This window comes from Manis pentadactyla, chromosome 2 (assembly GCF_030020395.1).
Source record: "Manis pentadactyla isolate mManPen7 chromosome 2, mManPen7.hap1, whole genome shotgun sequence".
Classification (NCBI taxonomy): Eukaryota; Metazoa; Chordata; class Mammalia; order Pholidota; family Manidae; genus Manis; species Manis pentadactyla.
Genome location: NC_080020.1, coordinates 4,469,072 through 4,485,390, shown reverse-complemented (window position 1 = coordinate 4,485,390; position 16,319 = coordinate 4,469,072). Strand labels below are relative to the sequence as shown.

General features: G+C 34.1%; 1 protein-coding gene across 3 annotated transcripts in view; it reads left to right on the top strand.

Moving 5' to 3' along the window:
• The window catches only part of NBEA (neurobeachin), a 550,888-nt gene that overhangs the window by 99,015 nt on the left and 435,554 nt on the right, over positions 1–16,319 (top strand). For all 3 annotated transcript variants that reach the window (XM_036904990.2, XM_036904991.2, XM_036904985.2), the window contains exon 11: positions 10,134–10,242. In XM_036904990.2, the coding sequence (XP_036760885.2) occupies positions 10,134–10,242 (109 nt within the window). The remainder of the gene's footprint in view (positions 1–10,133; positions 10,243–16,319) is intronic.

Sequence of the window (16,319 nt, the reverse complement as noted above, 5' to 3'; positions counted from 1 at the left end):
AGTACTTGTTTACAATGAGTGTTTCTCTTATGAAGGTTGTTGTGTACGTAGAATACAATTATTATTTTGGTTTCTGAAAGTATTTCAGTATTTTAAAAATATTCCTATGGAATTATATGCCCTTTATCTTTTTTATATTTTTCAGAAAGAATGTACCATCTGTCACTTGGTATGCATATTTGCTAGTTTGCCTTTGTTTTTAGTTTACTAAATTTATAATGAAAATATTCTTTCAAGTGAAGCACATACAGAAAGTGTATTTGACATACATATGCTACTACTATTAGAGTAGAAAAACCAAATAATAATTTGTTTAGTGGGATTTAACTAGAGTAGAATGGAGTTTATATTGAATCTACTGTGCAAATTAATTTGTGAGGAGTAAAAAATAAAATGTGTTAAGTATTCTGTCTGGAACATAGAGAAATTGTAATGTTCAAATAGCCTTCTTTTCTGTGTCAGACAAGTCCATTTTATTCCATGGAGCCTTTATGGAAGACAGCTAATAAAGTTTATAGTACATCTAGCAGTTTAATAAGTTTGCCAACTGTCATCAAAAAACATTTTGTTTTCTTCTAGAATTATGATTTATGAGTCATTGACTTCTCTAATAACCTGTTTTCTCATAGTTCATTTTAAAGTGTTTTTCATAAGTGATTGCTTTTCTACAATAGTTCTTCCATAAAAACATTTTCTTTAAATTTAGTGAAATCCATTTTTAAATGCTTTCTTTCTTTGTGCTATTTCAGTTTACAATACATAATTTTCCTCTGTCAGTTTTAAGCAAGACTTCTACTTCATCTTTGACCAAAAAAAAAACCAAAAAACAAACACCATTTTGGAAGGGGTAGCTTCAAATTATTCACTGCAGAAATTTTGGCAATCATAAATGCATCATTTCTAAATTTGTTGCCTCAGTTTTCCTGTAATTTATATATCCTCACCCTGTATACCTCAAAATTTCAATGACCTCTTGTAATAGAAGTAACTGTTGTCTTAAGCATGGAATAACATCCCTTTTTACTTTGCTATGTCTTCACATTCCTTGAGAAAATAAGTAAATTGCTTCATTCATTTTGATTTTATGATAATGATACAGTCTAAAACTAAATATCACTTGTTTTTACAAGGACTGTTGCCTTTGTCTGAATATTCACAATTCATCCCCAGAAGCCCAGTATGTTCCTGATGGGGAGTGGGTGTAATGCTAAGTCTCCCCCGTGTTTAGGCTCTCTTCCCTTTCTCACTGGGTGTGGCCATTATGTGCCGTGGAATCTTCAAAGAAGAAAAGAATTAGCAAGGCATCATTAGAATCTAGTTAATTTAATATTATAATTTTATTGGCTTTTACTTTGTGTCTAGGTCCATGGTCTTACTACCTAGGCTGACAATTCCCACAGCCTTTTTCTGTAGCTACCTTCTATTTAGGCTTTTATACCCAGGAGCAAGTAGAAAGCATCTCAAAATCAACATGCCCCAAATAAATATGATAACCTTCTCTTCTGTGCAGTTTTTTATTGCTTTTGATATTCTTTTTATTTTGAATTTCTAAATTATTATTTCTGTTAAAGGCTTTTTTTAAAGGCAGTTTTAAATTTATAATGAAAATGAGAGGAAAATATAGAGATTTCCCATATACTTCATCTCTCACGCATACATGCACTCCCCCATTATCAGTGTCACTCACCAGAAAATTGTACATTTTTTACCAAAGATGGATGTAAATTGATAAACCATAACCACAAGAGTCCATACTTTATCATAGAGCTCACTTCTGGTGTTGTACATTCTGTGGGTTTGGACAAAAGTATAATGACATTTTTCCAAAATTCTCCTTGCAGTTTTAGCAACTTTTATCTCGTGTAGTTTAAAGCTCTGTTGGTAGATGCAAATACCTTAAGTATTGCTATGTCTTTGAAAGTTGACCCTTTTACTCATTACCTAAGGCTATAACTATATTATTTAAAAATTTATTTACTAACTATATGTCTGATAATTCCAACATCCCAGCCATGTCTGAGTATTATTCTTGCTATATATTTTCAAGTTATGATTTTTGCCTTTTGGTATGCTTCATAATTTTTTCTTGAAAGACATGATGTGTGGGTGAAAGGAACTGCTGTAGGTAGACCTTTAGTGTGTGGTAGTGAGACGTAGGGAGAGGGACGTGTCCTGGAGTCCTATGACTCAGTCTTTCTCTTGTAGTGAGCCTGTGCCTCTAGACTGTGAACCTCAAGTATTTCTCATTATTTTCAACCCCCTTTCATAGGAGAAGATGACTAGACTGGCTGTAGGTGGACATTTTCCTTCCCAAGTCAGTTAAGCTCATTAAATAACACATCAGCAGGCTGGGTGTGGTTAGGTTAAGTGGTTTCCCCTCAGGACAGCCCTTGTTAAGAACAATTCTCTGGTGTATTAAAAAAAAAAAAATTGCCCTCCCCCTGCCGTTAACTTAAGAGGATTTTCCTATATTTACTATGGGAACCTGATTGAGATGTGAGAGAGAAATCTCCCAATCGCTGTGGAGGACTTTCGGACTCTCTAGCCTGGGGGTGTTGGGCGCACTGGGCTTCTGCCAGTGAGTTCAGTCACAGTTCAGGTTTTCCTCCCTGGGCACTGCTTCCTCCCTGGCAGTTGCCGTCTCTGGGTCTCTGCTCTGGTGACCTGTGACTCCTTGTAGTTTTCTGTCTGTCTGCCGTATTGGGGAGAGTGGTTTGTCCTCTTCCTCCCCTTTCATCAGAACCTAGAAAAGATGTCAATTTTTTATAGGATGGAGTGACAGCGTCTGGGCTTCTTACTGTCAGAACCAGAGACCTCTCTGTTGCTTTGTTTTATTTTATTGTTCGTTTGCCCTGGATGTGGGCAGAAGTGCACAGCAGAGTGAGGAGGTCCTGACATTCTGATAGCAGAGCTGAAAAGAAGAGCCCCAGAACCAGAAATTGTCAGAGAAATAAAGGAAATGCACCCTGAGTTGTATATGTGTGGCTGTGATCCATAGCAAAGGTTCTAGTCATTGCAATAAGGCCAGATAAACAAAAGTTACACGACTGGAAAGGAAGAAGTTGAACTATCCCATTTCACAGATGGCATGATTGTCTATGTGGAAAATTTGTAAGCAGTTAGCACAAACCCAGAATTCTAGCACTATAATAGTAAGTTAAGAAAGTTTTCAAGATACAAGGTTCTCAGGCAAAAATAAATAATATTCATCTGTATTAACAATGTGCAGTAGGAAACCAAATTAAAAACAACTTTAACAGTAGCTTTAAATTTTTGAGTATTTTAAATATAAAAGGCCAAAATATATATACAGAATCTTTGTGGTGAAATCTACAAATTGCTGATGAAAAAAATCCAAAGTCGTAAATGAATGATGAGGTATACTATGTTCATGTATCGGAAGACTCAACATAGTAAAGATGGCATTAAATTGATCTAAGATTTAAAACAATATTAGTTAAAACTCTGGCTGGATTTGTTTTGTTGATAGAGGTAAGATGATTCTAAAATTTACATGAAAAGACAAAATAACTAGGTAGTTAAAGTGACTGTGAAACAGAATAAAGCTGGGGGAGTCATACTTTGCTGGCTCTAAGACTTACTATAAGGCTATAATAATGAGGACACTGTAGTTTTAGCAAAGTAATGGGTACATGTTTCTGTGGAGTAGAATAGAGTCCAGAAATGTCCCACAAAAATATGGACAATTGATTTTTTGATAGTTTTATATTGGTTTCAGGTATACAACACAGTGCTTCCACAGTTATACACATTATTAAACCCTCACCCCAAGAAGTGCTGTTGCTTTTTATATTTGGCAATGGGGCAAAAGCAATCTAAGGGAAGAAGGATAGTTATATGTGGAAAAAAACAACCTTTGGGCTAAACCTCATGTTATAATTCAAAAATTAACTCTAAATGTTAAATATAAGCTATAGAACTTTTAGAAGAAAACATAGAAGAAAAATCGTTGTGACCTAGGCTAGGCACAGGTGTTCCAGAGATGACACCAAGAGCATGATGCCTAAAAGAAACTAAGCAGTGCATTTGACATTGACTCCATAAAAATTAAAACCATTCACTCTGCCAAAGATGTAATGAAAGACATTCTAAAGACTACAGGAAGATTACAGAAAATTACTTATTTGACAAAGGATTCATATCAAGAATATATAATAAACTCTCCAACCTTAATACTAAGAAAACATGAAATCCAATTTAAAGAAATGGGTAAAAGATTTGAATAAGAACTTCGTGAAAAAGGAGATAAAGATGTCAGAAGAGCACATGAAAAGATGTTCAATATCATTTTAAGCACTAGGGAAATGTATAGTAAAGTCAGTATGAGATACAACTTCACACCTGGTAAAATGACCAAAATGAAAAATATTCATGGTGCCAGTGCTGGCAAGGATGAGGAGGAACTGGAACATGTTGCTGGGGGGATTATCAAGTGCACAACCTCTCTGGCAGTTTATAATCAAGTTAAACATACACTTACTGTATCATTCAGCCTTTCTACTCCTAGGTTCGTATTTATGAGAAATGAATGAAAACTGTGTCCACACAAACACCTTTATGTGAATGTTGATAGTAGACCTGTTCGTAATTGTCATTAGTAGTATACTACTAAAAAGTGCACACACTGTGGTAATCCATTCATACAGTGCATACTGTTTGGCAATTAAAAGGAATACACTCTTGATACATGCAGCCATTTGGATGAATCTCGAAGGCAGTCTGTCGAGGTCAAGAGGGATATGCTCAGAACATTACATGCTATGCAATTCCATTTATATGACAGTCTTGAAAAGTCAAAACGATATTGATGGATAAGAGAAGTAGTTGCTCAAGGTCATGGGTGTTGGCAGAGTGTGACTGTGAAGATGTGAAGGGGTAGGATCAATGAGTTTTCTTTTTGGTGTGAGGGAACTGGTCTGTATTTTTATTGTGGTGAGGTTGTACAAATCTATGTATCTAATCTCAGAATTACATATACACACACACAAGAAGAAGTCAGTTTTACTACACAATCATTTAATAGAGAAAATTAATTGTAAGGATAGAAAATATCTAGAAATATGTAAAGCTCAAGTATCAGTTATTTCAACTTTCTGTGTAGTCAGCTATTTTTAATGTTTATTTTCTTTATTTGGTAATTTCAGTACTTGTAGGGTAGTTTTTTAATCCCAATTCTCTTAAGTAGTCTGGGGCTCGCTGAAAGTAGAGCCAGCACCGGGATTATTGGCCTGACCATATGACTTCCCTACCATGACATGTTCTGGTCTTGAAGGGCATCGGGTTGTACATATGTTGTTGAGATCACACATGGTGTCATTGTAACTTGTCTAGTTTTTCTTTGAGATTTTGAACTTCTTAGGTGTTAGGAAGTTACATCATTAAATCTCTAAAGTATTCATGTATCCGCAGATGATAAATGGTTACTCCCTGGGGCTGCTGCTTATAACATTTCCAGGAGGGTTTTAGGGACTCAGGATTAGGGCTTTTAAGGCATTGTAAGTGGTCATTTGTCAGTTGGGGTCAAGTCACAAGCTAATAGGCTTTGAGAGAGTTCTTCTACATTGCAGCCGTTAAAGTAATTATCTATTAGCTATTTATAGCTAGTTATGAATGGGGCTTATCAAAAGACTGTTTTGTTCTCAAACTATGTAAATGCTGGCGGCTACTGTACACTAACATATAACTATGCCAGAGGTTTAGGATTAATTCCTCCACATACAAAATGTTTGAATCTTGTTTCCTTCAGAAAGCACATTTTCACATGTTTCAGTCACAATTTTATAAACTGATTTTTTTTGGCTACATTTTGTCAGAAATAAAACAGGCTAATGAAACACAAAATCAAAATCTGTTACCTGAAAAAGGAAAGTAAAAATGTGTAATAGCCTGACTAATTTTTAATAGGGACTTAAAGAATGCTCTTAAATAGCTATGACAGTAGCAGCGATTTACTTTTTAAGGCTGCCTGTCTCCTCAGGCTGAAAGAAAAGAAATTACTGAGAAATCTCATGGCTAAGGAGAGGCTTAGTAACTTCATGCACTCCCCAGTGTATTCCATCTGTCCTTATGTTTACTGTGCTGCATTTCACTGTTTTTCTTATTTGACTGTAGATAAATGTATTTTACTTATTTCGGCATGTATCTCCACTTGATGTCTGAGCTGATGAATGTGACAGTTGTGTATCAGGATCATTGCATATGTAGGCAGTCTTTCGAATATAGATACTTTTGAAATAGATACTTCCGGAATACAATGTCTAAAAGTGACCACTAAATGTTTCTGGAGTTAGAAACTTTTGGTTTAGCCTTTTATAATTTTGAACTGTGAAGGAATTTAACTCTTCTAACTTACTATGAGACTTTTTTGTGTGTCAATGGAAATTAATTTGTGTTGAGTATGAAATTACTTTGGGTTCTACACTTGAGTTGATTTCTTTTACAGTTTTATTCCTGCTGTAATCACTCTCGGAAGAGTTTTATAGGAAAGAAATAGCATAGACACTATGGACTAGATATTTTATGTAATTCTGATCATCTCTTGATTTCAATGTATCTCAATATTAAATTAGGCTACCCCTTACCCCTAAGAGATGAAAACTTACGAAAAAGTCAAAAAAATATCCCCCCTTACTGGTACCTTAAATCTCATTGAGGCTTAATCAACCTCTTAGTTTATTTTGACAATTACCCTGCTTGTAGTGTTTCTTAAGAAATTAAAAACATTATTTTAAAAGGGAAGGAAGTGTTGAATTTTAGGGGGAAATCTTTAATTTTTACCTAAATAATGCTACTCTTAATATTTATTAAAACCCATCTAGCTGAGATACTTTGTTTGTTTTAGTACAAAGCAAATGGGAAAACCAGTTTCTAAGACTTTTGAACTGAACTTAAGTTATATATTCAGTCCTAATCATTTCAGTTACAAATTAGGTCTGTCTTTATGATATATTGCATCTTTAAATAATAAAATACCTCAAAGATAATAAAACTCTTGAGATCACATTATATGAATTATATACATCAATTATTTAAAAAATAAATAATGGACAATTTGAAATGGGTAGTTATGTTAAAATCAAGTCAAAATCTATATTTATGAAATTTTAATGGAACCTCTATGTATGACATATTTTTTCATTAGAAACAAATTAGTCATGTTCACACTATTATATTAGTCATAATATTAAATATTCTCAGGTATTTGTGGACCAAGACTGTTGTGCTATTCTTTAATAATGTGCGCCAGAAAGCTCTGGAGAAATGATAAATATGCTAAGTCATTGGAGGTACTATTATACTATTTCCTTCATTTTTCCTAAGGTCTAGCTTTTTATACATCTGATTTTTGAAATCAATATCATTTCTTGTTAACTGATGCTTGTTAAGAAATGGAAGATGGTAATTATTTTTAAGAAATAATCCTATATATTATTAGTGTTATTTTCTTTGAAAGGAGACAGGATTAAACACCCCTAACCATTCCTAAAATAGAGTTGCTATTTATGGAACACATGTTTTAGCACTGTCTATTGAAAAGTTTAGCAATTGGACTTAATGAGATGAAAATCAGTACACTTTCTGTCTATCAAGTGAAACACTCCTGTGAAAATCTGTTTCTAGACATTGCTATACTTTTCAAGAGAATGTTCTGTGTTGTGTGTGCTAGTTTTGGCTGATATAGATACTTGTTTTTTGGTTTATCCTGTATATTTAGATCCTCTACAGATGAACTGATGTGTCTAGACAGGAAGTGGTATGTAGGAGATATAGGAATGGGCTGAAGTATCCTTTATATTTGCCTTTGTATCTAGGGGAGTTGCAAATAGGCAAGAATGGAGAGAAATTTTGTATGGCAGTACACAGAAATTTTGCAAGTTTATTGTGAGCCCTGCAGCAGTCCGATGCATTTTAGTTACTGGTAAGTTTGTTAAATTACGTTTGAAAATGTACTCTTCGAAGATGGCCATCTATTTACTATTACGTCCACTATGTCAAATATACTATTTTAAAGATTTTTTTGAAAAGATGTGGTATTTCTGTTGCATTGAGTTTTAGATATAAATTAAAAATACTTTTGTTAGTGAATACATTTGACTTTTTCAATTGTCATAGTTAAAATTGAAGTGAAATTAACATAATGGACAGCATAGTCTTGTGTTAAAATTTGGGAGTAATAAAATTAATATTTCTTATTTGTAATGGGACTCCACTATGTTTAGAAGTCTGAGTTAATTCATTAGGTGACTGAGAAAGAATAGTCCTTCTGACATAAAAGATTAAGATAATGCATGTCATCCTTGTAATTTTAAATGGTTCTACATGGGAGGGTGATATTGTAAGAAAAATCTTTTTTGCATTTTTTTCATGGACCTTAGGGACCACAGTGAGGCATTTTGAGTCTTTTCTTTTTGGCAGTGCTGATGTTCAGGAGCCTGAACCATCTTTCTTCCTAAATCACTAATTCAGGTGTAGGTAAGAATTCTATGAGCAGATTAGAAATTGTGTAACCTCTCTGTAGTGGTTATTCTTTGTTCTTTTAAAACATTTAGGCAGAAGTACTATGTGTAGTGGTACAACAATTATTTGTGAAGTGGCTTTAACTATTTATATGATTCACTTAAAGAGACTGGATTTCTTAATAGCTGTTCTTCTTTACAGGAATATTACAAAAGTCCCAAGGGATTCCTTGGTAGTTGTGTTTTTCTTATAAATTTCTATCTCTGATTTTAGGACAAAGTAACAGAGTATCATTTATTTGTAATACTAACTTATTTTTTTGTGGCTTAAATATATAGGGCCAGTTAATATAAATTGATTTTATTTTAATGTCCTGTAATGAAGTATTTTATTTCCAGATAGACTATATTTTTTCTAGCAGATATCATGTATACCATTAAACTATCAATTTTTATAACAATAATGATAATTTTGCTATTCACTTTTTTTGAGAATACTTCTGATTTAAACAAGAATAGCCACATTATCAGAGAAGTGTGTTACTTGTCAATCCTACTGAAACCAGAGGAGCTACCATAACTTCAAAGAACAGGCTAACTTTAGGTTCCTTTTGGGCTTTAATACTTTTCCAGTTTTCCTCATTAACAGATTTCCTTAATTTCTTGTGGGACTGAGTACTTGTGCATCTAAAATATATTTAGAAATTTCTTGTTTTATCCTGTCTTGTGATTATAAATAAGCAATTTAGGGTACATTAAAATACACTGTAAATAGGTACCATTTTAATTGCTGAGAAAGTCTGGCATAGTCGTTTATTGTTATAAACTACAGTAAGCATATACAATGAAGGAATATATTCTAATTAGGAATGCTGTCATGTATTAGTGCTGCTGTTTGGAAACGTTCTACGTAATCTTGTGAAGTAATACATTATCGGAGGTTAGTCCAGCGCAATCATTTATTTTTCCTTTGTTTCTTCATTCACTCAATAGACATATCAAGTTTATCTTTGGCGTATATCTTTGCGTGCTTTTGTGTGTTTGTGCGTATGTTGCGTACTGATCTGCCACTTTTCATTTCAATATTACATAAGTCTTATTTTCTCTGCTCTCATGAACTTTCCTGAGGGCATCTATGGGTCCAAGTAACATGCTGCATATTCCTCTGGATGTTTTAAAAAATATAGATTGTTTCTGAAAAATAGATCTAACTTAAAAGTCTAATAAAAATAGGTGTGTTCTTCCAAAGCAATATTGTATACATATTTGGAATTCTTTAAAATAACATGTTCTTCAAAAGAATATTATGATAATATCTTTATTATGGAGAAGTGACGTATTTGTGGGTATGTTTCTTATGTTAGATTTAGTTGAAGCACGGAACATATATATATGTATAAATAAACCTTGATGGTTTGCCTGGAATATAAAAAACTACACAGTTAAGTTTTGATACATGATATTTAATTTTAAAGAAAGAAAACTAGTTTTCTCATGGGTGTGAGAAAATGTATTCTTGCATAATATGTATTTTACTAGCCTTGGTCAGCACAATAGAGATTAGATTCGGATGTGGTGAAATACTGAAATGGAACGCCGTGTTCACGATCGACACTTGATGATCACATAATGACGTTGTCTGTACTTTACACGCAGTGCTACTCTTTTGGCATTCCTGGTTGAACTGCTTAAAAGTTCAGTCGCCATGCAAGAACAGATGCTGGGTGGAAAAGGCTTTCTAGTCATTGGCTACTTGCTTGAAAAGGTAAGCGATGTGCGCTGATGGTTTTGCTCTGCAGCCGTCACAGACAGGAAACGTGACGGTCATTGATCATACTTTTTCTGCGGTTTCCCTTTTGTTGACAGTGCAGAGGCCATGTTGTTGGCTAATTCACAACTTATATGTAAATGAGGATATTGAACTAAGTTGGGCTTAGAAATCTCATTAAGAAATTATGAGTAAAAATAGAAACAAAAGAAAAAGTATTTTTATCTATTTTTATTGAAAGTTTCATATATATTCTCTTACATCTTTTTTTTTTTTTTTGGTTGTTTGCTATGTTTATTATATTCACACTAGGCTTCTTGGAAATTTTAATCAATTTTAGTTAGTTTTAGTTTAAATGGATTTAGTTTTGCGTTTCTGTTTTATTAACTATAAGGTAAAAAACATTTTTTTTTGTAGCAATAGAAGCATTATTTTATCTGTGTGCAGTTTTTAATATAGTAGGATATATAAAGTTGCTTTCCTCTAACAAATGCATACTATAAACAATGCAAATTAGATGGGTTTAATTTTTTCCATTTTCTGCCATTTGCGTCATTTTTTAAAAATGACCTTTGCTTTAGTCACAGCTTTGGTATCGAGTTATGAATTTGTGATTATGGTCTCAAGACTTTGGTTGTATCATGTGATGTACTTTAAAAATTAAAGTGGGAATTCATGAATAACTATTTTTTTCCCTGAAGAAATGTCTATCACCCTCATTAGCTCTCAAAAACCTCTTCTTATCAGTTAACTCTAACCTCCAGCTGCTCTGAAAATGGAACTACTTTAGAAATAATAGAGGTGAGATCTCAGCTGAGAGGAAGAAACTTATTTTTTCTCCTGAGAAATAAAATTGAAAAGACTTTTGGAGATAGCTATTTTTGCCTCAGATTGTTCTACATTTGAAATCTTTGTAACCTGTCTTTTCATTGAAACAAATACTTCTCTTTCTTGAAGGACTGGTGATCAAGGAGTGGTAGATTATTAAGTAGATCAATCATTAAGTAGATTATTGATAAGTCATTGGCAGCATTTCTTTATTGAGATAAGTTTTTCAGTGACATTATTAAAATTTTCATTAAGGCTGTTTGGCTTACTTTTTAATCATGAAAATCTATTTTCTTATATCTACAGTATTAAAATACAATTATTTCAAAGATTTGTGTTAAATTACATTTTACTTGAAATAGATATTATGAAATCTTTGGCAACATTACTATACATAAAAAGCTTACTATCAGAAACTACTCCTTGTATATATACTTTTCATCTATATACTGAGCGTTTATCAATGTAATTCTAAAGTTAGTATTCTTGCATAAAGTTAGTTAAAAGTAGAAATTTTGTGAAAAGATTTCAAATCAAATAAAAACATGTATTCAGTTCTTCCTCTTTCTCAGAATTAGTATCCTTAAAATTATGCTATCAATTTAGTACATGTATTATCTCACTGTAGTTTTAATTTGTTTTATTTTTAGATTTTGAATAATGTTGGACATGTTTCCATATGTACTTATTGGACATCCATTTTTTTCTCTCTGTGCAGTACTTATTCAGGTCATTTGCCAATTTTTCCTTTTTCTCCCTAAGACCACCCACACCTAGGCAACCTGTACTCTGCTTTTTGTCTCTGTGATTTTGTATGTTCAAGATACTTCATATAAGTGGTGTCATATATTTGTCCTTTTGTACCTGGCTTATTTCACATAGCGTAACGTTTACAGGATTCATCCATGTTGTAGCTTATATCAGGATTTCATTCCTTTTTATGGCTGAGCAATATTGCCTTGTATTGGTATACCACATTTTATCTATTTGTCTGTCAGTAGACATTAGTTCATATTTTGGCTGTTAAGAAGAATGCTTTGTGAATGTTCATGTACAGGATTTTGTATGGATGTATGCCTTGTATTTCTCTGGGGCAGATGCCTATGAATTGATTTGCTGGGTCCTATTGTAACTCTGTGTTTGAGAAACTGTCACATTGTTTTCCAAAGTGGCTCCACCATTTGATGTTCCTCTCAGCAGTGTATAAGATTTACAGTTTTTCACATCCTTGCTAACCCTTGTTATTGTCTGTCTGTCTGTCTTATTCTAGTCATCCCAGTGGCTGTGATGTATATTTTAAGATTTGCATTTCTGTGATGTCTAATGATGCTCAGCATCTTTTCATGTACTTCTTGGCTATTTGTATATTTTCTCTGAAGAAATTTCTATTCAGAACTTTGGCCCATTACAAAGAATTGAGGTGTTTGTCTTTTTATTATTGAGTTGTAGGAGTTTTTTATCCTATGTACTAATTCTTCATTAGATATATGATTTGCAAAGATAGTCTTCCATTCTGTAGATATTATATTTTAATTGGTATTTCCCTGATGATAAACAAAATTGAGCATTTTCATATATTTATTGTCCTTTTGGTTATCTTCTTTTGTTAAATAGCTGTTCAATGTTTGCCCTTAGTCATTTGGATTGTCTATCATTTTCTTATTGATTGGTGGGAATTCTGTAAGTATTCTGGACATGAGTCCTTTGTTGGATATGTATCACAAATAACTTTTCCTCTGAGGCTTGCCTTTTTACTCTCCTGATGGTGTTTTTTGATGAATTGAAATCCTTAATTCTAACATAAGTCAAATTTTCAGTTTCTTGTACAATTAGCCCATTTTGGATCCTAACGTATCGCAAAGGTGTGAAAGTATTCTGAGTGTCCTCAAAATTTTGTTTTTACTTTTCACATCTAGATTTACCATCCAACTGGAGTTGAATTTTGTTCATGGCTTGAAATATATGGCATGAATTATATGGGCCATGAGTTTTGTTTTTTTTTTTCTTTTTCTGAAGATGTATCCAGTTAGCTCATTACCAGGCCAGCTTATTTGGGATGATTTTCCACTGCATTGCAGCTTAAGCTTTGCCATAAATCAGGTGAAGATAAATAAACAGGATCATTCCCAGTGTTTTATCTATTGTGGGATTTTTAAAAAATATTTGAGGCACTACAATAGTGTCTTAATTTGGATAGCTTTTTGGTACTTCTTGATGTCTCACAGTGTGTCATCTGGCTTTATTGTTCTTCAGGATTGCCATGGCTGTTCTGGGGTCTTTGCCTTTACATGTGTATCAACTTCTCGGTTTCCACCAGAAAATGTTATATTATACTGACAAATTGTATTGAACTTTCTAGTTCATATACTAGTATATCCTTCTCTTTATTTAGACCTTTTTGGTAGTTTTCTGTGTAAAACACTTTCTTGTTGGATTTAGTCTTAAATATTTGAAGCTTTAAAATTTTTAATTTCTTTATTTGTCACTGGTATATAAAAATATAATTGGTGTTTATATTGACCTTTTACATACCAATCTTTCTATTCCTCTATTAATTCTAATATTTCATAAATTTTTCAAAAAACATTCTTTGTAGAAAATAAAATAGTCCTAGAATGGCAGTTTTATTTTTTTCATTTCTGATGTTTATTCTTTTTATGTTTTCCCTTGTCTTACTGCACTAAGAATTCCAGTATGGTGGTGAATAGAAGCTGTAATAGTGGACATCATTATCTTATTCCAGATCTCGTGAGCAAAGCTTTCAGTAATTAACCACTAAGTATGATAAATGCTATAGATTTGCTTTTTGTAGATTTTTAAATCAAAACCTCTTTCAAGTTTGCCAAGAGTTTTCTTCATTATAAACAAGTGCTGAATTTTATCAAATGCTTTTTTCTGAATTATTTGAGATAACTTTGTGATATTTCTACATTTTCTTCTTAGTTTAGTGAATGATATTAATTGCTTTTCAGCTGCTAAGTCATCCTTCTATTCCTGGGATCCTAGGTAGTCTTAGATCCACTGCCGTTACAGTCAGGCCTTAATCCTCATCCTTCCCTTAAGCTGGTCATGTCAGTGTCACCAGTTGCCTTCATGTTCGTAAATCTTATGCTTCTCAGTCTTCATCTTATTTGATCTGTTAAGATTTCAGTTTACGTTATTTCCTTCTTGAAATGCTTTCTCCAGTTGCATTCTGTGACAGCATTCTTTTGTTTGTTCTCTTCACCTCCTGGGCCTCCTTGTATTTTCTCCGAGCTGCACCTCTTCTCTCTGAATTCCGAAGACTGTGGCTTTCTGGTGCTTAATCCTGGAAACCTTTTCGTTTTTCTGTTTACACTTTGAGTTCACCATTCCCTCAGCTTTTATTATCCTGTGAGTACTAATTATTCTCAAATGTGTATTTCCAGCCACAACCTCTCCTTTGTACTTCAGTCTCCCATCGGCAGCTCCACTTGGATGTCTAATAAGTCTCGAAAATTTAAATTATCCAAACCATTATTTCTTGTTTTCCTCTCAAGTCTTTTAGCCCCGTTCTTCTGTATTGCAGTTAATAGCGTTACCAGCCAGCGAGTAGTTCAGGCCAAGAATGTTGATCCTTTTTGGTTCTCCTACTTCACACACTAAATCCATACTCGCAGAAAATTATATTTTCTTCCTTGTTTCAGAACATATCCAGAATCAGTGACCGCTTCCTGCTTACTGCCCTACTCCTCCCAGTGTCCACCGATACCATCTTAGTGCAAACCATCAGCATCTTTCTTTACTGGTCACCCACATTTCATTTTTCACTAATCTTTAGGAAGACTAGTCTTCCTAAAATGTGCCTGATCTTTCTACACCATCCTTCTCAGAGGAAATCCATGAATCTTTTGTATCTGATGTCGCCTCTTACCGTTCTCCTCCTCCTCGCCATCTCTGACAGAGCCGCAGCGGCGGGACGAAGGCCTGTTGGCCTCGCCCTTGCGACCTGAGACAACGGGCACCCGCCCGTCCCGGGGCGTCGGCAGCGTCCCTTCCCATGGCTGTCTTCGCTTCTCCGGTAGCTGCCCGCATGGCTTGTTCTCCACTTCATTTGGGGGTTTGCTGATGACGACTTAACAGAGAAGCCTTCCCTCATCACTCCACAAATAAGAGGGTCCCCAACCCATAACCACTGCTCTCTACCTGCTCTGCTGATTTTTACAGCACCAGTCTGACACATTTTGAACTTGTTTATTTTCTGCCTCCTTTCAGTAGAATGTAGCCTTCAGCTTCATGAAGGCAGCGAAAATGTCTTTTTATTCCACTTACTGCTGTGTCTTGAACACCTAAAAGAATGCCTGCCTTAATAAATATTTGTTGGATCACTAGATGAGAAGGAAAAGATTTGTGTGGAAAGATATTTTTTTGACATTTAAGTTTGAATTATCAGCTTTTATGAGCCACATTTTCTATTTTAATATTTTCACCATAAGTTATATTCTAGGGTAGCACTGCCCAGTTAAAATATAAAGTGAGCCTCATATGGTATTTAAATTTTTTCTTGTAAACACTTACAGGTGAAATTAACTTTAATAATGCATTTTATTTGACCTAGTACAGTATATCTAAAGTATGACCACTTCAATATATACTTGAAAATAATAGGTATTTTGTATTATTTTTTCATTTTAAATCTTAAAAATAAATCCAGTGTATACAAACTTACAGCACATGTCACTTAGGACTGGCCACATTTCAGGGGCTCAGTAGCCACGTGGCCAGTGGCTACCGTATTGGACAGTGCAGCTCCAAGGACTGGGTTTGAATCTTGGAAGGTCTGTCATTTATCTAAATACAATTGGTCATATGTTATGTATTGGTGATGGCAGTTGAAAATTCTTTTTTGGAGTCCTAAGCATAATGATTAGGTTACAGGAAGCTGTGCGAGCATAAAATACCTTCCACGGAGAGTGTGTTTGTGGAGAACAGAAGGCCGAGTTAATAGTGTTGAGCAGTTCCTATTTTTTAAGCAAAGGACGTTAAGGAGTAATCCAAGGATCAGGAAAGCCAAAGGGGGACATTATTTCTAGGGTGGTGAGATCTGCTTTTCCAAGTACTCCGGGTAGACTTCCTGGAAGAGTTTATCCTAAGCTAGATGCTTTGCGTTTGTCAGTGTGAAACTCAGTTGTAACTTCTGAAGAAAGGATTCAGTGGAATGAATGGTAGGGCCAATTTATTTCCCCTTTGGCTTGGAGCTAGTGAAAACACTTCTTTTTCCCAGTGTA